We start from the raw sequence: 26,742 nt of genomic DNA, 5'->3' as shown, positions 1-26,742 counted from the left end.
ATAGCTTACCCAGGCAGACAGTAGCTGGAAATAGCTTGCCCAGGCAGGCAGTAGTTTGACAGGATTTCAAGACAGAAGTTCTTGCATCTTCTGAACTCAACATTTTTCTTCATCTTCATCCTAGTTGCCACAGAATTGTAGTAAAAATAGTTAGGAATGTTTGCCATTATCTTTATGAAGAAACTATATCTAAACAGTGATTTTGTTGTATTAATTAAATTGGAATTCATGCATCATTGTACTACTATTGAACATTATTTTTCAATACGTTTATTCCCTTGAAAATCTTAAATACTCAAAATCATTTCTAAGTCATACATTTTCAATCCAATCTTTAGAATCCCTTGTCTTCCCTCATAATTATAGTTCCTCATCATTTATCCCAACATTCACTTTTTATCTGTACTAGACAAGGATATCTAAGGTCCATTATTGTACAACATACTCAAATAATGTGAATAGTTGTTAATTATTATTATTGAATATTTGCACAGCAAACCGAATGACTTCAATGCAAAGGATTCATGAATACTCATTGTAAATATCAGGAAGACCACACCAAGTATAGCATGGATTGATACAAAGTAAAGCAGCCTCTACTTTATGTCAGTCTTAGCCTTTAAATATTGCTGCTGTTTTTATGAATAAAACCATACAATATCAAAACTGTTTTCAAGACTAGCAGATATCAAAAGTGTCTGCTTATAATAAGTTTTTTTAAGCTTGCCCTTAAAAAGAGTTGAGTCTCTGCCATAAATATCTGTACGGCATGGTTTATATCACAATAGGTTAAATTAGGCGCAAGCAGCAAATAAGTGAGCTCCTGACAGGAAGTAGTTATCACATTGCTCTGATGACTATAACATATTCTTAAATAATGGATTAGGTCTTTTATTCAACAAACATATAAATGATCCTTACATTTATTTCAACAGAAACAAATTATGATTGAAATTATAGTTTGAAATTATTTGAAATTAATTGGAATTATGAAGTAATGTACAACTGCAAATTTATTTCTCTTTTGTTATTTAGGAGAGTTAATATTTTAAAATTATTACTTATGTTGAAATATTGCACAAATGAACTTAAATGACCATATTACATTTTTGGAAGCATATGACATTTCAAGGCTAAATTGTTTTGTGCTGTTACTGTCATCCAGAAATGTGGTTTCATTTCAACAATTTGTTTTCCTGATTGATTTTGCCACCAAATTCTTTGATGCTAATTTTTGATTTTATTGCACTGGTATTTGTTATTTCAGAATCCATGAAGAAGAAACATCATGAGAATGGGTTTCTCACAATTAAAATCATTTGGTTAGACTGCGAAAGGGTAGAAGGAAGGGATTATTCTGATAGAGAATTCTGGTTTAAAAAAGGCAGCATTAATATGGCAGGAATTTTTTTTGTACCCATATCATATTTTTTAAAAATATTAACTGGATGTGTATTACCCCCACAATGGTAAGAATGAAATTATATCTAAGAGTTCCTAAACCCAGCAAAATTTGGAAATTATTCTGATGTTTTTGGTATATATCCTCACAAGTCCTGACATGCAATTTTCACTTATTAATATAACCTTTCCTTAAATTGCATTTCCTTTGTGGTTCTGAAATCTACTATGAGCAAAACAAATCGATTGAAACAGACTACAAAACCATGCTATTGCTTTATACCTTCGGTCTTCATATGTCAAGCTTGATAACGTGTTCAAACAATGATACAGTAAAATCAATCTTGTGACTGTATATACATAGTTATTTTGCAATATGCTTTTGAAAGTTTTCAGCTACATATGTAGGAAGATATTCAACTTGTTTTATTTATTTAAGTTTGTAAGTCACTATCTGTGAATGAGCTAACCACTGTCATTGTTTTCTGAACTTGAAACAACAGAAACTTAAAACTTTAAACAGATAAATAATCAGAAACAAGGTGTAACTCCTTTCAAACATCACAACAAATGAAACTGAACAATTAATGCAATGTTGCAACAAATGGGAATATACTATAGAAGGTGACAATCTAAGTGACTAACTGAAAAAATTAAAACACATTACTTAAGTCGCCAATCAGTTAATGAATCAATCTCATGCATTTACAATGCATGAATGTATGTTTCTGGTGTAGAAAAACATATTTTGTCTCATGAGGGGGTGTTTTTGTCTCTTTATGTACATCTTCCTAGATCTATTTCTTTTTTCTCATTTCACTCTCCCTGTTTCTTCCCCTGCAGGCATACACAGCCTGACAGTTAAAGAAAGTAAACACTGTTGAATAAAACCCTGGCAGTTATTCAATCTGCTGAAAACAAAGCTTTGTTACTGATTTCCGGTCTCCCATACAAAAGCATAACCTGAAACAGAATCTAGTGGACAGGTATATTCATGCAATTTGTTCAGCCACCCTTAATTCTTAACACAAAAACACTGGAATGAGTTTCAGTGGGTGGGGTGAAGAAATTAAACTTCCGAAGAACTGGAGAATTTATACATAACTACTGACTATTCCTTTATCTTAGTTAGAACCATTCATTGTTTCTCTATCAAGCTCCTAATTTTTTTAATATAAGGCATTTAATACTTTGCTACATTAATGATCATTTATGAATAATTGAGCAAAGCAACTGACGGAGTGGGAGAGTGGAGGAATGTGATTCTGAAGTTATCTAACAGGAAAGATAGCAGAGTAAGAGTTAATGAAGTAGAAACTGATAGATAAGCCCAAACTTACAACTTTTCTCTTCTGTTTCCCTCTTGCCCATAAACAAAAGTGGAATTGGTAAAAATCTGTTGTGGATTTTTGACTGAAACAACTTAAAATTGCCACGCAGTTTAATTGAATGGCTCATTTAATTTCCAACTTTATGACCATGGTTCCTTGAATAATGGAATGAAAGTTGTTTTCTCTTTAAACTGTTACAATTTTGTTTTAGACATTTTGTATGGTTGAGTGGTCTAGAAGACAAGGGACCATAAATATCAAGTTAATTGCAAGCTATTTAGAGTGGAGAACAAGAGAACCAATTTTAACCAAAGCTTGTGAAGCTTTGAAATACACTACTGGAGTTAGTGCTAAAAAAGATCTACTTGAAACTAACTTAGATGGTCACAGCTCCTCCTGAATACCACAGTACATTGTAAAACTGTCTTCAACTGTTGCTCCTCAATCAACCTTAATATCTGCACCCACTTCCCATGACTCCTTTTCTTGTAAGTGTTAGAGATATAAAACATTTCCTTTCAACTCCTCTCCAGCAAGGTCTCAAACAGTCCTTCCAGGTGAAGCTGCAATTTATGTACACTTCTTTGAATTTAGTATCATGTACTTGTTGCTCACAATGTGAGCTTCATTACATTGGTTTACTACATTCCACTATACCTCCTGCAGGTAAAGGATACCAGCAAAGTACAGGATATTACACCTCTGCTCTAAATAAGTTACTGAACCTGTGTGACAGTGAAATAGAATCATGTAGAACTGGAGCCTGGGTTTGTAAGACTTCAGATAAGATGTCCTTTCTTACCATACCCTCGAGATAGTTATGTTTAATAACACCTGTGCCTTTTCACTCACATGTAGATCTCACATTACTACACTTACAATGGTTTGTCATTTTAATTCTCCACCTTGGTCTCACATGCCCAGCCAAGTCCTTGACCTGTGTAATGTTACAAGTAAGCTTAATACAATTATAAGGAACAACACTTCATATTTCAATTACGCATTACACAGCATTTATGGTGAGGTGCTGGTGGTGTTGAGGGGGTGGGGGTTGCTCTGGGAGTTAGGCTAACTACAGATAGGATCTTCACTTTGGATAATCTGACAGAAAGTGTATACAAACTACTATGTTCTGAATTCTACTAATCTCATTATGAAAAATCACAAAGAATATCAATCTACACCTGACTAATCTTGAGCAATTTGTCACAGTGGTTTCAGGGATGAGGAACTTTAATTATGAAGATAGTTTGGAGAGTTAAAAATTTTTACTGTAGAGAAAGAGGAAAGGTGAGCACTTGGTTAACAGAGATTTGATAGCAATACTCAAAATCATGAGAGAGCTGAACCGAGTAGATAGGAAGTAACTCATGAAAGGATAGAAAATAAGACAGCACAGATTTAACGTAATTGGTTAAAGAAGCAAAAACAATGTAGGAAATGCTTTTCATACAGAGAATGGTTAAGATCTGGAATGAACCACTTAAAAATATGTTGGAGACACACTCAGTTGAAGCATTCAAAAATGAATTAGATTGTAATCTGAAAAGGAAGAATACGTAGAGTGATGGGAGGAGGCAGGAGTGAATTGGTCATTCAGGGAGCCAGAATAGATACAATGGCCAAATGTCCCCATTCTGTGCCGTAACAATTCTGTAATTCTGTCATTATTGTGGTAGATTTAGTAACAACAATCCTGCACCAGGCTGGATTCCAAAGTAAAAAGATACATTCCTGCTGCCATTGATCCTAAGTTGCAGAAGAATGAGCATGAGAGCAGTAATTCTGTAATCAAAACTAGAACTCAAGAGAAACACCTGGCATAAGGTGAAAATGATCCTGGAAAAATCAAATGGCTTTTGAAATCAATTGATGGACTAATATTCAAAAAGAGACATTTGGAATTCGACAGCTGAAAAATTATCCCTCTTAAATAAATTACTGTGTGTCATTAATTAACCTCTAAAAATTGAAAGAGGGCTTCATTTGATCTCGGCTGAAGGATATTAATTATTCAAAGACAATTGAGTTAAACTCACTCCATTTCCAAATGAAACAGGAAATTTTTCTGATCACTTGAGAATAGAAAAATAAGGAGGACTGACATATGTCAAACATATAGCCCTAGTTCAGTGAACTTGTCTTCGGAACTTTCTACTTTAAAAAGGAACTGGTTCTTCAACCTACTTCAATGGTACAAGAAAATAGGTTACTTTTCCACCACTATGGCAGAATTAGTTATTAGAGGACTCCCAGAACATTAGTGATGTAGCTAAACTGTACCTCCAACTGCTTTTCCTCATTACAAAGATCTTTTCAGAGTTTTTTAAATCTCTGGACGGGAGAAGGTTCTTTCAGCTCTGGCCCATCAGGACATCCGAGAGAGTTTGGATTCCGAGTGGCTTCTGCTTCAACAGAACAGTCCTAGCTCCAGTTCATGGCTGATGTGGTGGAGGCAAATTTGGACTCCTGGCAATGTCTGCGAGTTTGGGCCCAATATGAGACCTGGCTGCATTGGTGAGATGGACTTATGGTGATGGCTGAGTCAAGTTTGGACTGGTGCAGTGCCTGGTGGCATTGGTGGTGTCTGCATTGGTGAGAACTCGTAGCGGTGGGGGCATCGATGGGGGCAAGATAACGCTGAGAAGTGGCAACATTCCTTTCAGCAGTGGTGGCACAGTGAGGGGTTTCGTGCCTGGCCACAAGGCCCATGGTCCATGGCAGAGCACTTAATAAGAAGGACTGTAAAATTGAACACTTTTTCTTCATTTATTCACTTTTCTGCCTTTATGTTTTGTTTTAATTTATTTTTCTGTGTTTTAAGATGACCACTGTAGAGGGGGACACTGGGACACTATACAAACTACACCATCACTACCTTTTGTAACAAAATACACATGACAATAAATAAATAAAATGAAAGATCAGCTTGAATTTACATGTGGTGGATAATATGTCACCAAAGATAAGCATTCACATCAGTCCAAAAGTGGTTCAAGTCTGAAGTCAGTTAAACTCAGGTCAATGTGTGAGGGACCCTCTAATCAACCATAAAACATGGATACAACCCTCCAGCTATCACCATGGAAATCAGACATATTTCCCATTATCAGGCAGGCACATTCCTCCATCCATTCAACTGATAGTAATTGATTGGCAGAAGGAGAAGAAAATTAAGAAAATAAAATTTCCTGAACCATTGTTTACTGATTAATAACAATTGACCAAACACAGAAGCAAGAAATTCTTCTTACAATTAAAAAAAATTATACTAATTCAGAAGGAGCCTAAATTAACAACTGGTCTCCACACTTCTGTAATTCTATTCTAAATGCAGAAATATGAAAGAATGCAGAGAAAGAAACTGCTATTAAATTCACTAAGCCAGTTTAATCCAAGCACTCTACTTTGGGCAAACCCTACCTCAAATGCTTCATTTTTAAATCATGATGTCTAAATTTCTTCCCTTAAAAATAAAAGCATCCTTTTTGATTTGACAATTGCAAAGCAAAGGTGATTTTTTTCTGTTTTAAAGGACATTTTAACTTTGACTTAATCAGGGTACCATGACTTCAAAGATCGTGTATAACAGAATACTTGCTCTTCTTTAAATAGTGCCATAATTGCCTCAGCAGTCAGATTGAGCCTTACTTTAATGCTATTATCTGAAAGACAGCAGGACCGATTTCAGTCTCTCTGACCATGCAAGTGGGACACTTGTGGTGTCAAAATTGCAGTGTTGGATTTACTGTCCTATTTGCGCTTGCTCCCAAACCATCATTACATGTTTCAGAGTTTTCCTGGGTGGTCATGTCAATCAGGACTGATATTTACATAGGGCCCAATCCAATTTTAATAGTTGACTGTGTACGATGGATCCTGCTCTGAATGAAATCTTGTGGCCAACAGGAAATGTGGTCTAGGATAAGAGCAAGTATGGCCAAATGTTTACACCCTTTGCCCTGTCCTCAACAATCAGATCTCCCCTTGAAATAAAATTTCTGTCAGTGAGACTAGCTTCCAGAATACTCAGTATTACAGTGAGGCATCTATTTAGGGTGGGCAGCTCCTAGATGTATGTTAATGATACCTAACTCTCTCAAGGTATGAAGCAGATGGCCCACTGTTCTTGGCTTAAATCAGAATCCACAACTTTCTGGTGTAGAGGCAAGAGTGTTATGAACAAAGCTAAGCTAATATTGTGCTTTCAAATAAAATCCAGAAACTTAGCAGCAACTCTTTTTCTGTTTCTGTGAAGTTAATAGTGATAGAGCCATAGAGATGTGCACATGGAAACAGACCCTTCGGTCCAACTCGTCCATGCAAACCAGATATCCCAACCTAATCTAGTCCTACCTGCCAGCACCTGGCCCATATCCCTCCAAACCTTTCCTATTCATATACCCATCCAAATGCCTTTTAAATGTTGCAATTGTACCAGCCTCCACCACTTCGTCTGGCAGCTCATTCCATACACGTACCACCCTCTGTGTGAAAAAGTTGCCCCTGAGGTCTCTTTTATATCTTTCCCCTCTCATCCTAAACCTATGCCCTCTAGTTCTAGACTCCCCAACCCCAGGGAAAAGACTTTGTCTATTTATCCTATCCATGCCCCTCATAATTTTGTAAACCTCTATAAGGTCACCCCTCAGCCTCCGACGCTCCAGGGAAATCTTTTCTGAACCTTTTCAAGTAGTTTGCGTTTATGTGGTATCTTTAATACAATAAAGAAAAGTTATAAAATACAATATCAAACAGGTGGGTTTTAAGTAGGCTTTAGAGGCTACAGAATGGTATAAGATGCAAAAATAATTCCAGCATGTAAAACTACATAGTTAGAAGTTGTCCATAGATTATAAAATTGGGATGAAGCAATTCATAAAAGATTGGTGTTGAAGAACAGTGAATTTGCATGGAAATTTAAAGCTAGAAATTGAAGAATCTAAGGGAGTACAGATCCTACAAATTGTTCAAATGAATTGTTACAGTAATGCTATATGTACATTATACATAACTGCCTGCGCTTATAACAATCCGGGAGGAAGTTGCTATAACAGCAGAGGGCACTAACTGACAAGTCAAAATTGCAGCTCCAACATTTGTAGGAAACCCTTATTCAGTTCCATACTAGATAGAACTAGTGATTCATGTATGGTGCGATGCCATTGATTTATTAAGCCAATGAAGATTATATATATTTCAGTTACTTTTCCCTAAAAATACGATCTGAAAATCCGAAAAACAAGCATTGTTATTTTGCTTTGTAGTTTTTTCATAGTTTCCAATATTAATATGTAGTATTTTGTATCTCTTCTTGTGTAATTGACCACTTTCCAGCTGAGAGGGCAGCCAGTTAGTCTGCTCTTGGGTCTCTGCCAAACACTGCTCTGAATCCAGCTGCTCAGAGGTTGATTCATGTTCCAAATTTTACTCACACTCTCCTTTCTGGGGAATATCTGATCTGTTTTTTTTGTGCCTCACACTGGGATTTAGTAAGAGTAGGGTCTCATCACATGGCAAATTTAGATGGATGTGATTTTTTTAATACGATTAGACCAAGGACTAAAGGCTTTAGTTGTGAGGAGAAATTAGTAAAAGCAGTTTCACCAGAACAGAGCTCTGATTGAAATATTCAAAATTATGTGTCATGATAATAAGGAAAATAAGCTATTTTCACTGATTTTTATTTTTTCAGCTGATGGGAGAATAATTAGAAATCACAAATTTTTTTAAAAAATCATCTAAATATGAAGGCAAGATTAATAAAAGAAATTCAGATAACCTTTATTCAATGGGATCCCTTACCAGGATTGGTGCTGGAAGCAGAATTATAGCTTCTTTCTTTAAAAAAATCTAATACATATTCAAACAAAAAGAAAGTATAAAGGAAGGGGAGGTGTCTTTCTGTTCCTGGCACAACAACAGTATTGTGTATTTTATCCCGCACATTTGGCACTGCAGGGGGATCTTCCCTGGGGTTTCCATTGTCCTAGTATTTACATATTACTGATGTACTAGGCTCCATTTGCAACACATGCTGGGATTGCAGAAATCTGGGATTTCCTGAGCCGGAGTAGTAATACTGGGATACACTTTAAAGTGGGTACAAAGATTTACTGATTCTAAGAAAAAGTAACAGCCTAGCGGGGCTGCATTTTAATCCATTAGAGTATGTGTGTTTGGGAGCAGGTGTAGAAACTAAAAACAGCGAAATTGACAGCATACCTGGAAGCCAGCTTCTAGATTCCAGTTCAGTTTGATAGGATTGTATACGAGCTTGTTTAGGTACGAGCTTGTCAATCAGCCTATTGTAATTGCTCTGTAAGAGTGATATTTTGGAGAATCACAGAATTGGTATAGTGCAGAAAGAGACTATTCGACCCAGCATGTCTGCACTAGCTTCCAAATGAGCATTATTATTGAAAGTTGTTCTCCTGACTTTTCCCTATATTCTTACACATTCAAATAATCATCTGCTGCCTCTTGAATGCCTCCATTGAACCTGCCTTCACAACCTTGGTGTCATATTTAGGATAAGGTGCTGACGACATATCTGCACCGTTGTAAAGACTGCCTATTTTCACCTTTCTTAAATTGCCTGAATCCATACTTGCCTGTATCTACTGCTGAATCCCTCACTCTAGTCTCTATTATTATTTAAATTGGAAGAGATTCCAGAGCTCTGAGATGCAAGGAAATCTGGGTGTATTTGTGCATGAATCACAGAAGGTTAGAATTCAGGTACAATAAGCAATCAGGAAAGCTAATAGAATGCTAAATGAAAAGAAAACAAGAACTGCAGATGCTGGAAATCAGAAACTAAACCAGAAATTGCTGGAAAATCTCAGCAGGTCTGGTAGCATCTGTGGAGAGAAAGCAGAATTAACGTTTTGGGTCCAGTGACCCTTCTTCATTAATGATGGTAGCGAGGAAAAGGATGGTATGTATGCTGAAGATGGGGTGAAGGAGAGGGGGAAGGAGTGAACAGTAGGTGGAGAGGGAGCCAGAGAGAGAAAGAGAAAAGCAGTTGGACAGACAAATGAATTAAGAGCTGCTAATGGTGACCATTAATGGGGACCATTAATGTATTGTTTGTGGTAGCAACCCATGTGATGACCACATCTGGTATGTGGGGGTTGGAGTAAGGACATGGGAGAAGGTGCTTAGGCCCTAACAACATTGAACTTGATATTGAATCCAGACAGTTGCAGGGTTCCTAAGGAGAAAATTAGGTGTTCTTCCAGCTTGTGCTGAGTTTCACTGGAGCATTGCCGCAAGCCTGAGACAGAGATGTTGGCCATTTCTGCACACATAACCTAAGTGTTCTACAAAGCAGTCACCCAGTTCCCTGCTTTATCTACTGTATTTGCTGCTTACAATGTAGCCCTCTCTACTTTGGGGAGATGAAGTGCAGACTGGAATGCAGAGTTAAGGCTAAAATCAGATCAACCATGATCTATTGAATGGAGGAACAGGCTCAAAGGGATAAGTGGCCACTCTTGTTCCTTATTCATATGTTCATGTTGTACATTTGTGTAAGTATTGTGGACTGTCACTTTAAAACTCTGATCATATGACATAATGATTGGCTGATTTGGGCCGACAGCTCCCTCTAACCTTATAGAGTGAATGCCTCCATAATAAAACTTCTGCTGTTTAGCACGTTGGCTTCCTAGTTCTTCATGGAACTTAACAGATTGTATGTATTTGTTTGTAATATAAATATGAGGTGAAGTTGTAGACTTTTCATTTTGATGCAATTGGGTGTTGCCTGTATGGCCAAGGCTAAAGTTTCTGCCAACCTATCAAAGGCACCCAGAGTCTTCACAGTGATATTTAGCAAGCGTGTGGAGTCATTGTATTGGAATTTACGACAGTCTATAGCACTAGCATCTCTATCTATGGGAAACAACAATTTCCCAGTAGCCTGTGACAATACCTCCCTTGCATTTGATGTGGCTGCTTCAACCTCTGTGCAATCATGGAGGTTCCATTTTAGAAGCTTCTCTGTTGCTGTCTCGTAATCCTGTTCTTCATCAATTACCCCCAGGTACAAGCATTCGTGTCCACCTAGGTTTGAGAGAACTGTGCCATCTAACATGGAATCTCCACAGCTGATCCTGATTAGAGTTTCTGCTCTGGCTCATTTATGATGTGTGAGTCACTGAATGTTTTCTGTCCCCATTAAAGTGTGCGGTGTTACAAGACCTGGGGTAGCATGCTAGACATTGAGCCCAGAGTCATCAAAATGATGTACCTACTAGAGAATGTTCAAAACTTGACCTACTCTTGGGAAATAGAGTAGGGCAAGTGACTGACCTGTCAGTGGGGGAGCACTGGGCCAGCAACCATAATTCTTTTAGTCTTAAAATAATAATGGAAAAGGGTAGACTGGATCCAAAAGATGAAGCTCTAAGTTGGAGGAAGGCCAATTTTGACGTTATTAGGCAAGAACTTTCAAAAGTTGATTAGGAGTAGAGGTTCGCGTGTAAAGGGACAACTGGCAAATGGTAAGCCTTTAAAAGTTAGATAATGAGAGTCCAGAGATGTATATTCCTGTTAAGGTGAAAGGCAAAGCTGGTAGGTGTAGGGAATGCTGGATGACTAGAGAAATTGAGGATTTGGTTAAGAAAAAGAAGGAAGCATATGTCAGGTACAGACAGCAGAGATTGAATGAATCCTTAGAAGAGTATAAAGGCAATAGAAGTATACTTAAGAGGGAAATCAGGAGGACGAAAAGGGGACATGAGATAGCTTTGGCAAACAGGGTTAAGGAGAATCCAAAGGGATTCCATAAATGTATTAAGGACAAAGGGGTAACTAGGGAGAGAATTGGGTCCCTCAAAGATCAGCAATACAGCCTATGTATGGAACCGCAGGAGGTGAGAGGAGATACTAAATGAGTATTTTGCTTCAGTGTTTACTGTGGAGAGGACATGGAAAATATAGAATGTGGGGAAAGAGATGGTGACATCTTGAAAAATGTTCATAATATAGAGGAGGAGGTGTTGGATGTCGTAAAACGCATAAAAGTGGATGAATCACCAGGACCTGATCAGGTGTACCCTAGAACTGTGTGGGAAGCTAGGGGAGTGATTGCTGGGCCCCTTTCTGAGATACTTGTATCATCAATAGTCACAGATGAGGAGCTGCAAGACTGGAGGTTGGCTAACATAGTGCTGCTATTTAAGAAAGGTGGCGAGAAAAAGCTAGGGAACTATAGCCTGACATCAATGGTGGGCAAGTTGTTGAAGGGAGGCCTGAGGGACAGGATTTATATGTATTTGGAAAGGCAAGGATGATTAGGGATAGTCAACATGGCTTTTGCGTGGGAAGTCATGTCTCACTAACTTGATTGAGTTTTTTTAAGAATTAACAAAGAGGATTGATGAGGGCAGAGTGGTGGACGTGATCTATATGGACTTCAGTAAGGCATTCAATAAGGCTCCCCATGGGAGACTGGTTAGCAAGGTTAGATCTCATGGAGTACAGGGAGAACTAACCATTTGGATACAGAACTAGCTTGAAGCTGGAAGACAGAGAGTAGTGGTGGAGAGTTGCCTTTCTGGAGGTCTGTGACCAATGGTGTGCCACAAGAATCGGTGCTGGGTCCACTGCTTATTGTCATTTATATTTGGATGTGAACATAGGAGGCATAGTTAGTTAGCTTTCAGATGACACCAAAATTGGACGTGTAGTGAACAGCGAAGAAGGTTATTTCAGAGTACAACAGGATCTTGATCAGATGGGCCAATGGGCTGAGGTGTGGCAGATGGAGCTTAATTTAGATATATTTGAGGTGCTGAATCAGAGGCAGGAATTATACACTTAATGGTAAGGTCCTAGGGAGTGTTGCTGAACAAAGAGACCTTGGAGTGCAGGTTGATAGTTCCTTGAAAGTGGAGTCTCAGATAGATAGGATAGTGAAGAAGGTGTTTGGTATGTTTTCCTTTATTGGTTAGAGCATTGGGTATAGGAGTTAGGAGATCATGTTGCAGCTGTATAGGAGTTTGGTTAGGCCACTTTTGAAATATTGTGTACAATTCTGATCTCCCTCCTAACGGAAGGATGTTATGAAACTTGAAAGGGTTCAGAAAAAATTGGGTGATAGTGGAGGACACAATTCTAAGGCACAGAATTTATAGCAAAAATTTACAGTGTGATGTAACTGAAATTATACATTGAAAAATACCTTGATTGTCTGTTGAGTCTTTCATCTGTTCGAAGTGAAACTAAAATGGTATTCAAACAGATGAAAGACTCAATCAAGGTATTTTTCAATGTATAATTTCAGTTACATCACACTGTAAATTTTTGCTATAAATTCTGTGCCTTAGAATTGTGTCCTCCACTATCACCCGATGAAGGAGCTGCACTCTGAAAGCTAGTGCTTCCAATTAAACCTGTTGGACTATAACCTGGTGTTGTGTGATTTTTAACTTGGTTTCCTTCAGGTTTACAGTGAGTTTGGACTGCAGAGAATACCAAGAGCTGTCCTGAGCCAGGGAAGAACTGAACATTTCTCAATGTCTATAACTTGTTCGCAGCTCCACGCTGTTCAGTTACCTGAGAACTAATCACACAGTTGTTGAGAAACAAAGTTGCCACTGTCATTTATAACTTTGCATGAATCCAGAGACAAATCAACTATTTGTTGTAAGCAAAAGCTGCATCTGTACATTGTAGCTCCAAATCATCGACAACTCAAATTTTAATTATTGCTTCTTCAAACTGTTATTTATGCTGCTTGCCATGGGTGTCAGGCTACTTACTTTTGAAATACTGGTTTCAAAACATGTCTTTCTCATTTCAGTCCCCAGTTTTTACAAACATAATATAAAAAGATACAGTTCTTATAGCAGATCCGTATTGATGTATAGCTTGAATGTACTTTGACATTTTCTGTCTCTGACAGCCAGACACACCATATTTCTATCAATCTCTAGTGTTTTGTCCCCTGCATATATGTATCATGTGATTTGTGGACGACCCTCTTCATTTTTCTCTCTTGCCCTGGTGGAACAGTACACATTTCTTCTATAACTCAGGGAAACAATTGGTGTGGGTGTTTATGAGGGACAGGCATGACGTTAGATCATGATGTCAGGCAGCAGTAAATGGTTAGGTGTAGACCCAAGCATAGAAGAATAAAGGTGTTTGCTGCTTCAAGGTGCGTGGTTGTGAGGAGTGATGTGATGGAGCAGGCTTGAGAAGGTAGAATGAGGGTAGGGTAATTCACACCCTAGGTTGTAGCTCAACTCGCCATGGCACTTATATTTCCTAACATGCTCAGGATGCTAAATTACCTTCTGCATTGAACCCTGGAACATAGCACTACATTCTTGCTGCTAACCTCCTTTGCTACATGTAATCATGCCTCCTTAGTCTCAACTGCGGCTTCTTACTCCCACTGCTCGAGAAGGGTATCTCATTCAGCACATCTGAAAATGCATCATTGAAATGGGGAAAGACCACTGTCCCTCTGGACTTTATTCCTCCAGTTCCAGGCATCTGATAGCCACCTCCACTCCTTCAAGTTGTATTTTTGCAATATCCAGCTAAATACTAGAGTTGAGATTGCATCTTATGATTTAACATCACAGCAGCTCTTACTGATCAGACAGAAATCTGCAAGTGAAAGGATATTGTGGTGTTAAACTAAAATGTCACTGACATATGTGCTGCACCAGTGTAATAACACCCCTGATTAATTAAACAAAAAAAAATTCACTCATATGAAACAATGGTAGAATGTTAGAAAATCCAAAATTGATGAAAGCGATGATCGACATCATTGAAGTGTAAGTTTTGACTATAATACTGATGGCTGTAATTTTTAAAATATATATACATTTATTGAAAAGTTTTTTTACAAAAAAGACAACAAGTTATTAAAGTACAAAAATACAGAAAAGCAGAAATAATACCACAATATTATATTACAGTAATGTTAACAATAAACTACCTACTACTCTTCGAGAGACAATCACCTCATATTTACTTAACTTAACCCAAGTTAAAATAAACTCAAATTAAATGAAATAGTATTAAATTAAGTTACAATCCAATAAAATAAAATTACCTTATATTACACTACGTTACATCACTCCACTTGTCGCACCTCCACCGAAGCTCCCATCCACAGGAGCAACAGTTATTGTACCCATATTTACTAGGTGTCCTCCCTCGGGGTCCCTGGACCACCATATACGGCCCTCGTGGCTATATAAAGGCCCTAATCAGTATGCCGATAGGTCCATGTCTATGTAATTTACAAATGGCTGCCATGTCTTCTATAATTGCTCTGTTCCATGGTGCACCATATTTATTAGATAATCTTGGGGGACGTGCCCCATCACAAGTCTGCGCAAGACCTGGAGGTTTTTCTGACATCCAGCTCATTAGAATGTTCTTCCTCGCACAGTGTGTAAGAATGTTAAATAACCTCTTCCGTGCTTACCCAGAGAGGGCAGATTCAGTAATCCCAAATGAAGGGAGACTGGATTCTCCTTAACTTCAATTATGATCACCGTAAAGTTAATGTGCATTGCTGCAACTTTTAAAGACACACATAGGGTAGAATTTTCATCCCAAGGTGCATTGACAAATTTTTTCACTACCAGGCAACAGGAATCTTCCTTCCCCCGGGCTTCTTGGGATAACTTCTGCTCAGCCCACTCAGGTTATGAGGATGAGGGCTGGAGGGCAATAGCCAATTAGACCATTTAAAATGCCATCTGAGGGAACTGCTTACATACTGATTGTCTTTTATAAACACTCTAATGCAGTTGGAACCCATAGATAGAATGGTGGTGCTTTCTGACGATTACAGGGGCAAGCCATCAGCCATCCAGTAAAGCAGCCTAGCATGGACCCTCTTTGTTGCAAGGGCCCGAACCGTAACCACGGGCCATCTGTAAAGGGATTGCCCTGCCGCCATGATATCCTAGGAGGTATGTTTATTGTATTATTGACAAACCTTCAGAGGTCAGCTTTATTTTGAGGCCACCTAGAACATTAGGTGCTTATATTGACCACCCTCTATCCTTAACTGGACAGGCCTCTGAGGGTGCAACCTTCCAAAATTTCCTGCAGGTGCCTGCACAACCAAACCTGAGTTCCCAAACCAGAATTCAACCAGTGCCAAGCTCAGGGCCTTGGAATTCAACTTCAGACCATAGCATTGACCAGAATACAAATCATTAGACATCTCACAGCATCCAGGACATGCATCTAATATGCATAAAATGGGTGCCCATCAAGGCTTCTGGTGCAATGGTGCAGTATAAAGTCTCCTGAACTGCTATCACATACCCATCAGAAAACTCAGTGCAGTGTAAAATAGGCACATTTGGGTTATAATTCATAAGAAAAAGGCTAAAATTTTGCCTGGAATTCTGAGTCAATTCACTTGGTCATAAAGGGGTGGCCCAGATAATACATTGACAGACTTGTTGAAGCCAATTCCTCAAAAACACAGGTAATATTCATGGAATTTCTTGATATAAAAATGGAATTTGATACTTTCAATCATTTTAAAATAATTTTCCTATACATATGCTAGTTTCTTGGAATGATGATTTGCACACTCACTTTGAATCTCACAGAAAAACACAGATTTGTAAATTGCTTTAAAGTAAAACTTGTATTTATATGAGGAAATTAAATGGAAAGTTAATAGTAATAATGAAATGTCTAAACAAATGTCGGTTTGTACTCTGTTTCTTAAGAGTAGATTCTGACATTGTATAAAACAGATTAGGGGAGTAGACAATCTATTTTCCATGTTTTTCCATTGAAGAAAGTTTTGCAAATATCATTACTTCCTTTCCCAAATCATATTAAGTCACTTTTCATAGACTGCACATAAAACAATCAGAATATAAATTCTTGAACAACAGGAATATATTTTACTAGTGCAGCTTTCTAGAATATGACGTATTCTTGATCTACGTATTTGTATATTTGAATACTATTGCAAAAGATAAGGATAGAGAATGCTATCTAATTAAAATGCTATCTAAATGTAAGCATGTCTGTGTGAAATCCATTTCTCTAATTTTAATATCCTGATGTGAGAGTTAACATGTTTTGAAAAACTGGATTTTATCCTATAATTATACTATTTGGTAGAATATGAAGCACTTATATCTAAATATTTTAATATCATAAGGAACTGGGGAGCTGAATTAAGCTACTTCATATCTATTTTTAGGATGTAAAGTGATCTCCTCAGGGCCCAAAATGTCAGGCATGGAGCACTCCAAACTTCTGAAGAGAACTACATCATCCATCATACTAAGATAAACTTGAGCTGCAAGAGGCATCCTGTACACACACCTGAAGCAGGTTTTAGATTAATGGCGATAGCACCACAATTATTTCAGATCCATCCAGGACATTGGTTTGTGTGAAGGCAGTCAGCCGTGGTGCCTGATGCCTTGGAAAAATAAACTCTAAACATTGCATAATCTACAAAAAAAAACCTAGCGTCATCATTCTGCTTGGATGATGCTCAAGCTCCTGGATTCAACCCACCCTGTAGCTCTTTAAAGATGTTAAATTTTATGAAAAATTAAGCTGGATGATTGTGAAAAAACTGAAACATTGAACAATCATGAGCACACATTCACAATGACGACATAACTATAGATCATATTCTAGTAAGAAATATTGAAAATATGATTAATAGAACACTGAACACAATTGTGTATATACCTTAATGAGCTCCTCTATAAATTTAGAGTTCATTTTAGGAAAATAGTTGAGGATTTTGGGGAAAGAACAAGGTATTTAGAATTAATTGAACATGTTTTAAAGAACCAACAGACATTTTTGCATCTGTTCAAGGATATGGGTATCACTACCTAGGCAGTATTTATTGCCCATCTCTAATTGTCCAGAGGGCAGGTGAGAGTCAACTACATTGTTGTAAGTTTGGAGTCCAATGTACGGCAGACCAGGTGAGGACGGTAGATTTCCTTCCCTAATGGATATTAGCGAACCAAATGGCGTTTCGTAACAATCAACAATTGTGTCAATTGGACTCTTCATTTCAGATTTTTTTTAAAAAATCAAATTCACTATCTGTGCTGTGGGGTGGCATGGTGGCTCAGTGGTAAGCACTGCTGCCTCACAGCGTCACCCGCGTTCAATTCCAGCCTTGGGTGACTGTGTGGAGTTTGCACATTGTGTCTGTGTGGGTTTCCTCCAAGTGCTCCGGTTTCCTCCCACGATCCAAAGATGTGCAGGTTAGGTGAATTTGCCATGCTAAATTGCCCATAGTGTTCAGGGGTGTGTAGGTTAGGTGTATTAGTCAAGGGTAAAAGGTAGTGGACTGGGTTTGGGTGGGATGCTCTTCGGAGAGTCAGTGTGGACTTGTTGGGCTGAAGGACCTTTTTCCACACTGTAATGATTCTATGAATTCAGTCATGATACGATTCAAATCTGGGTCCCCAGAATATTACCTGAGTCTCTGGATTAATAGTCTAATAGTAATACCACTAGGCCATTGCCTCCCCATGTGATGAGCAAAATGGCCTCCTTCTCTGCTGTACAACTCTATAGTCATTTTTTGTGCATTTATTTCATACTTCATTACCTATTACTCCAGATCTCCAAGAACGTAAGTGAACTTTATGTATTATCCACCCTTTTACACTTCCATTACTTGTGACTTAATTTTCTGATGAATTTATTATAATTTGGAAAAATTTTTAAGTTTGCTTTCAAAATATTCATTTTTCACATCATCAAATATATTTGTTTTATACTGCCCTCTGGCATCAAATGCTGGATTGAAGAGATTTGGAATTTAAACACATGTATATATATTTTTAGATAGCTTTAAAAGGAATATTTTTACTCAATCTCAATCTAATGCTAGAATGTTCAAGGCAGGTTACCTCAGGTGCAAATCATACACAAAGCCAAAATGTCTATTCAACAACAATGTACTTGCAGCATCAATTACCTTGTTGGTTGATTAGAACATATCTACTCAATTGCTTTGTCCTCAAACTTAAAGTTTACAGGGAGTCCCGGTTTGTGAACAAGTTCCATTCTTGAGTCTGTTTGCAAGTGGATTTGTACACAAGTCAGAAGACAATGCAGGATAATATAAAATTGCCATTCATTGGTACTGGAAGAATTTGTATATTGGATCTTTAAAATTATACCTCTGAATGGGATTGCAATCATAAATATGAGCGTTTGTAAGTTGAACATTCATAAATCAGGGACTGCCCATATGTGTTAATATATGCCTTTTCAATGACATAGCATGAAATTAAATTGGTAATTATGTGATTAATTCCTTTTTTGTATTAATTTGTGCTGCACACGCCCACACTGAGTGAACATTGTAAAATTCAAGGGTGCAGACAGTTACATGAGTGCTACATTTGACTGTTCCAAAAATATCAGTCATATTCCATTCAACCTAACAATAGGAGTGGAGTCTGTTGCAACAATTCCAATTGGTTGCTCAGGATAGGTCAGGAGTCACTAAAGAGAAGTTCAAAGGTAATAGACAGTGAGAGAAGAAAATGGTATCTGAGGGAAAAAACAGACTTCATGTTAGGCACGGATGCTTTTAACTGTTCTGCCAAAGCAACTGAACTACACATGTTATGTAGATGGGGCTCAGGGAAGAACAAGAGTAGTTGGAAACCTCTGTGTATTGATGGCTCAGGCAAGTCTTAGGAACTGTGATGGGAAAAGAAAAAGCCTGCACACAACTAATAGTTCGGCAACATTCTATGTAATGAACACTCAGGGAAGAGCTTGGGGCTGTGGAGAGCTTGAAAGAAACCATGTGTGTAGTTAATAGTTCATTACAGCAGAGACTGTATCCCTTCAACCTCAGCTGAACAATTGCCAAAATATTTAAACTTTTTTTTAACCCAAACATGATTATACTGAATTACAATTTGAAGAATGCATTTAAAATATTTGCACCACGCTATATGTTGAACTTCAAGCCATCACCAACAGTTGCACTTTAATTTGGCTGTTCCCTCATTGTTCAAGAAGAAAATCATAACTAAAAGATACCTCAAAATTGTGATAATAATCTCATCATATTTAATTATTATTGCAGAAGTAGAACTACAATTTCAGCAACAATTTGTTAATTGAAGTTGTAGGTATTAAGTGAAATGTATAAATGTGTGAAATTTAATCTAGCAAATATATATATATCAGACATCTTCAATATGCATCTTCAATGGTCCACTGAAAGATATTGATAGAATAGATTTTATCTTATATTTACCACGCAGCAAATAATAAAGGAAGCCTTTTATGGTAAGCATATTTGTACAAATATATAATTCTATTGCATATTTTTAATAGGTATCAACTGCATTTTTAAATTTTTAGATTACAGCACTGGCTATTTTAACAGTGGCAATTAACTGCTTTGAGAGACATCCAGTGTTTGTGAAAGTTGCTAAATAAATGAAAGCATATTTCTTTTTAATTTTGACCACTTGTTACAGAAAGATTAGAACCATGCAAAAGATATAAATTAATAGGATGCTTCCAGTCATGTGCTGGTATTCTTACGATAAAAGGCATGAAATAATTACTTAACTAGAAATGATTAAGGGAGGATCAGAACAGATGTGTTCAAAGTTTTTTTGAGAGGCTAAACAGTGTAAGATTATTTCCACTATTGATAACAAGGGGAAAGAAATGTTAATGGCATAAAGGGAAATGTTCACAGAATTATTTCCACACCAAGTCATTATTAGATGGAATATATTACCGCAAGTGATTATTGAAATCATGCCAGTCTTAATATGCTAAAGGAAAATCCATCCTCAATATGGAAAGATCTTCAAGAGTCTGAGGAAAAGCGCGAATGTAGGATTAAAGTAAATGGCACTATTTAGAGTGAGTATGGATAAAGACATGATAGACTATCTACAATGATACTCCACTGAATCTTTGATTCATGCAAATCTCTGATATAAATCAAAAAGTGGTGCAGTGATGTGTGACAAAATCGCTGTAAAATTTCAGTCTGAAATAAAATCCATCAGCACTCAGATTTCTGGCGCCATTGCTATTGCAACAAAAAAAAGAGAAATTGTTGGAGAAACTTGGTGTTCTGTGAGGAGAAAGCTGAATTAAGGTTTGGGTTTGATGATCCTTCTGCATGAGCCGTCTCCTGGACCAATATTGTCGGGCTGGAGACTAGAATGTATGGTTAGAGAAAATTGCTGAGGTTAAGGTTTTTAGAGCATTTTGTTACAAAGATAAGAATTGTAATTTTGGCTCAAGCATAGGGAGAGTCACTGAAGCTGATGAAGACAGAGGGTTTTAGAACCAAGGCTGGAAGAATATATAACTACACTTCTACAACATAAAATAAAAATACTTTATCTAGTTGCTTAGTTGATCATTTAAACTCATTATTTTATCAAGTTTTAAATAAAAAGATCTATCAACTAGTTTTCTTAAGAAACACAATTTTGGCTTCATTATCCGAACAGGACTGATTCAATAAAAGTGCAATAATTGGTTAAACAAGCAGGAATAGAAAATCACAAATGCTTGTCCCTCTAAATATTCTCAAATCACATACATCCATAATTTTCAGGAAAAGAGAGAAAAAAAATTCTCTGTGAAGACTGGTTTTCTAAAAAAGATTACATTGTTTAATGGATTATTCTTGAAGGCATGGAATGGATAAAGTGTAGGATATTCCAGAGTCTGCTGTGCTGATGTTCTGGCATGTGTGGTCAAGTTAATAATGAGGCATGGCTGTCTCTGATGTCTTGCAAACACAGCTTGTTCAGGAAATACAATTTTGAGATGTTCTTTCAATCATTTGTCCAAAAGAACAAGTAGGTTTCACCCTAGATGTGTAGACGGTGTCTTTTCAGAAATTGGAGTGTTCAGCTGTATAGATTGTTTATTATAAGTTTCCCTTCAATCCATCTTGTTCTTAGCAGGCTTTCCTCCAATTGAAACAGATAAAGCAAGAATCTCTCCAAGCCAGTCAATGTTCAAATAACAAGTAGTTATCATCAATCGTGTGATTTCTATGAAGCCTTGTTGAAAAAAACCTCTAATGTCCATAGTGAGCTTTCAATGATCTCTTTAAAATGAATCACTTCGGCATTCACACAAAGTTTAAATAAATTCCTTATTCTTCAAAAGGTACACCCTCCAAGCAATATTCAATATAATGCTTATCTGTAACAGAGGAAGCAAGGCTTTCAGCTTTGGTGCAGTTAACAGACATTTTCTTCTTCCTTTCCTTCCAGAATATAATTTTTCTGTAACTAAACTCAATCTTTTACTCAGAGTAATTTGCCTTTTCTAGCTGCAAAAAAATTAGTAAATTTACTGCAACTTAAGCACAAATTCAATCTTGAGGAATGGTCTTGATGACCCAATTCAGATGCCAGATGCCTGAATTTAGAATTCTCACATTATGGATACATGGTATGACACCACAATGGAACATCAACATACTGTGCACAAAATGGTGGGGCTTGATTTTGTATTTTAATGTCCACACAATTTCTTTTGTTTCAAAAATACCTTTGTTAACATACACAATCATGAAAGCATTTCGGTTCTACATAATAGCATTTGAAGAAATAAACAAACATTGGAGTTTGACTCTATCCAGCAAAAAAACCCAAGGCTTGTACAAGACTATAATTAATACATTTGAGTTACTAGGAGGGTCCAATAGCTGAATGGACCCATATTTAACTTCAGCAGGAAGACCTTAGATGGTGGTCTTTCCCCACTGTGCCTTGGCGGCAGCTGCCCTAAGTTTTAATGCATCCCTTAACACATACTCCTGCACCTTGGAATGTGCCAGTCAGCAACACTTGGTCTAGACCAACAAGTTTTAGGTAGATCAAAGACTGTCTTTTACCGAGTTAATGTTCCTACAGGCTGATGTTTGTCTTGGTGTGTCCCAGGGAACAGATGATAGAGCACAGAGTCTTGCATCACGGAACTGCTCGGGATGAACTTTGACAAAAACCACTGCTTTGCAAAGACACATTCCAGAAGGTGTGTGACAGTCTCAATCCCCCACAGCCACTTTGAGGAGAGCATGCAGTAGCACAAAGAGTCTAAGTGTACATGAAGGGTCTCAGAGGTAGTGTCCTTCTCACCACCATCTTAGCAATGTCCTGATGCTAGTGATGAGACATTTTGCCAAATCACTTTGACAGTCTGCTCAGGGAACCACGTGATAGGATCCATCCTCTCCTTTTCCAGCAGTATCTTGAGGGTGCTACGTGCTGACCAGTTCCTGATGGATTTAATGCCCACACAATAAATTCAAAATCCCTGTTGTAATGAAACAATGTGTGGCAGGCAGTCAGGGGAGACAGGAAAACAAAGTGAATCACTTCAGGGCATTGTTAACTGGTCTTGTCAATGCAGCAATGAGGCAATGCTTCATCGTTTGAGGGCCATTATTCAGATGAGATTTTAAATTGAGACACTGCCTGTTAAGTGGTATGTTAAATATCCTGTGGAACCAATTTACAAAACAATTGGTCAAGATTCCTCTTTATTTACTAATAGGAATGAGCTTAGAATAAAGAGACATGTCACATGTTATGCGTTTACGAATTTTGAGAGGTTAACCTCAATCAAGTGCAATTTTCTTAGTCAACTTTGAACTTATAACATATATTTGTGACACTGCATTTTCAACACTACCATTGAATGCAACACTCACTATGCTGACATGTAGAAATACCGCATCCTGTCCTATATAAAGTATCATCATAATATTCAATTATAAGTGTTCCGGGAACTGCAATAATCATTATTGTAGAAACACAAAGGGTTTCATTATTAGGTCCTGCTAGGGGTCAGAGCAGAGTTGATGATGAGAGGAATCAAAATACCTGCAAAGTTCCCTGGCTCCCTCCCTTTACCCATACACTGATGTAGGATTGGTGGAGATGCAGGAAGACTATCTGCCCACAAGTGATGATTACCTACCCTTAAGATTAAAAACTATATTGAGAATGATTAAAGGGGGCTGACAGGGATTTTCCAGTCCACCTCTACGTTCCCATAAGCAGTGGAAACTGGGTTCGCTGACCGGAGGTGGATTTCTAGTGACAGGTTGAAGAGCCAATGGTCTGGGGGTGGGGGCTGCTACCTAGGTGCAGCAGCAGCTGTAGGGCACTTTGTAAAAAGGGTCGTTCACTTTGCCCCACTCACAACATACATGCAATTTAGCTTTTAAAAGATTAGAGACAAAGTACCCCCATTTTGAAATATCCTCTACTTCACTTACTATACGTTGCAGACTGACACTCCTTTTTAAGTGGGAAGGTCTTTGCCTGGCTTTCCTGGTTTGACAGCTCAACTGCTCTTCTTACTTGGATGGTAAGCCTGCTTTTTGACTATTATTGATCACCATCAGGAAAATTTCTTGTTTTGTGACTGTTTTCAAATTGTTTGGATTTATGCCCACATTTCAGCCAGATAGAGGAGTTCAGAAGCCTGCAGAAAAATACCTGCTCAAAATGTCAATAAAGTACCCTCAAGTGTTTTTTCTTTCAAAACAGTTTTCACAGTAGTAATGAGAGGTGTGCTGTTATTCAGCTGTTGTAAATCTCCATGCCCTCTAACCCGCTTGCAATAATCAGATTCTCAACCATCACACTATACAGCACACTCAGCATTTTCCAAAGCTGGTACTGCTGTATAAGACTTTTTGACTGATAATAGAATGCAGAATGTATGTCAGGTCATGGAATACTGATTGTTCTTGCTCATAATGCTGCTTTCTACACCCAGAGCAAGGTCAGTATATCACTTTCAGTATCATCCTGCATGTTGTTGCTGAAATTCTGTTACACATATTTTTCCCTAATCATGTCTCAGTGTCATTGAAACAGCTGTCCCAGGCATGTCAATGGTCCATGGAAGCACCTTCAGTAGGATGTAATGGCTGGCATTGTAGCAGAAGCTGGTTTATTGAAGAAATCAGGCTGTAGTCACATGTCTTCAGTTTGGGGAGATGTGCAGACACTGAGATTTTATGCCAGCAATTTAATAAAAGGTCTCATATGATTTGTGGCTCTGATGTCCCACTGTGAAGCCACTATCGCACAATTTCAGTTCTCCTAAAACAGTGGGGGTCCCGCACATCATCACAAAAGTTGCAAGCCAATTCCACAAAGGAGCTAATTGCTCCATTAAATGCCCACTAATTGCAGTCATTTTTGCTGGCTCGATAGCTAGAATTCCAAGTCTAAGAAAAGTGTGCAAAGAAGGAAACAGCTCCTGGCCCTGGCTATACATTAGTCAATCGTATTTTCCTTGCGCACCACAAAAACTTCCAAAGCCACCTGGATGGCACCAAAAATGAGTATTAGCACCTGAGAACATTTTCTGCAATGCTTATTCTGTATGATTAATAACAACTTGCACAGTTAGTTTGTCAGATAAGACCATAAGACCACAAGAAATAGGGACAGGAGTAGGCATTTGGCCCTTCGAGCTTATTCCAACATTGAATTTGATCGTGGCTGAACCGAACTTCCTCACACCCACTTTCTTGCCCTTTCTCCAAGATGGGCAAGAACTTCTGATGCCCCTTCATTCTTGATTCAGTGATCAAGAGTCTATCTCAGCCTTAAATATATACAAGGACTCTGCTCCCACAGCTGTCTGCAGCACACAGTTCCAAAGACTCATAGCTGAGAGAAGAAATTCCTCCTCATTTCAGTCTTAAATTGGTGACTCTTTATTCTGAGACTATGGCCTCTGGTCCTTGCCTTTCCCATGACTAGAAATTCCTCTCAGTATTTACTCTGTCCAGCCCCTTAAGCATCTTACATATTTCAAGGAGATATTTTCAAAGTAGAATTCCAGTCTCTATTGTCTTGAATATATATTTTTAGTGTTGTCATGCTTCATCAGTACTGATGAACTCATGACTAACAGTGTACTTTAAAGACTGAATTAACTTGTATCAAATAATTGAAGTTATACTTAAGCAATTAGTAGTTAAAATTTTAAATATCATCACCTTCACGTTTATGGCTCTTTTATTTACAAGTCTCACCTATGACTCTGACCAAGTGTTCTTTCTTCTCTTTTCCCAATTTTCTTCCTTTGCATCTTTTTTCCTTCAGGCAATGTCTCACACTGAATGCACCATAATTGTTGGCAGTCCTCCAGTATCTTTCATGAATAACCATTCTTCATGTATGACCCTGGATAGTGAACTTTCATAGACAGGAGGAATACCATAGACAGGTCTGATCTGTCCTTACTCAATGCTGACAAAAATTCAATGTGACTGGGGCTACTGATAAGTAATTGAGAACAAGAGTTTATTTTTCCCCTCCCTTGCCTGGGGGCATTGAAAAATAGTATATTTAGTGCCAGCCTGGATCAGCGATTAAAGTTGGGTTCTCCCTAATTTACATTATTCTGTACCTCAGAACATGGTGTTCTGAGCAATCAGAAAAGTTTCTTTTTTTTGTTTTGCACAAAGCTGAAAAGCTGTTTCCTTTCCCCTGCTGCAGAAACATTTCAATTACTGAATGTGAACCCATTGATGCTCAAGTCTACTTAGCGAGTATTTACATCACAATGGTAGTGTCACTTTGCACTAAAATACTGTACTTAGTTATTGTCATGTGAATCTTGACTCAGGGTTGATTTGACTCTACATGAAAGAGAATAATACTGTGTCTTCCATACACAAAAGTGTCTTCCAGAAAATAAAACTATGCTTTTCTGGAGTCAAGATCGAATCTGATTCCAGATTTACATATAAATTCAGCATTGATGTTAAACCTATGAGCAGTCACTACAGCTGTAGAGTAAAAACAATGACTGCAGATGCTGGAAACCAGATTCTGGATTAGTGGTGCTGGAAGAGCACAGCAGTTCAGGCAGCATCCAAGGAGCAGTAAAATCGACATTTCAGGCAAAAGCCCTTCATCAGGAATAAAGGCAGAGCGGCTGAAGGGTGGAGAGATAAGCTAGAGGAGGG

General features: G+C 37.8%; 1 protein-coding gene across 1 annotated transcript in view; it reads left to right on the top strand.

Moving 5' to 3' along the window:
* The first annotated feature begins 23,793 nt into the window (after positions 1 to 23,793).
* nol4lb (nucleolar protein 4-like b) overlaps positions 23,794 to 26,742 on the top strand; it is a 427,907-nt gene continuing 424,958 nt past the window's right edge. Inside the window, exon 1 of the mRNA XM_043710528.1 lies at positions 23,794 to 24,116. Within this exon, the coding sequence (XP_043566463.1) occupies positions 24,114 to 24,116 (3 nt within the window). The 5' untranslated portion in view covers positions 23,794 to 24,113. The remainder of the gene's footprint in view (positions 24,117 to 26,742) is intronic.

Source organism: Chiloscyllium plagiosum, chromosome 20 (genome assembly GCF_004010195.1).
Source record: "Chiloscyllium plagiosum isolate BGI_BamShark_2017 chromosome 20, ASM401019v2, whole genome shotgun sequence".
Classification (NCBI taxonomy): Eukaryota; Metazoa; Chordata; class Chondrichthyes; order Orectolobiformes; family Hemiscylliidae; genus Chiloscyllium; species Chiloscyllium plagiosum.
This window is presented reverse-complemented; position numbering and strand designations above follow the sequence as displayed.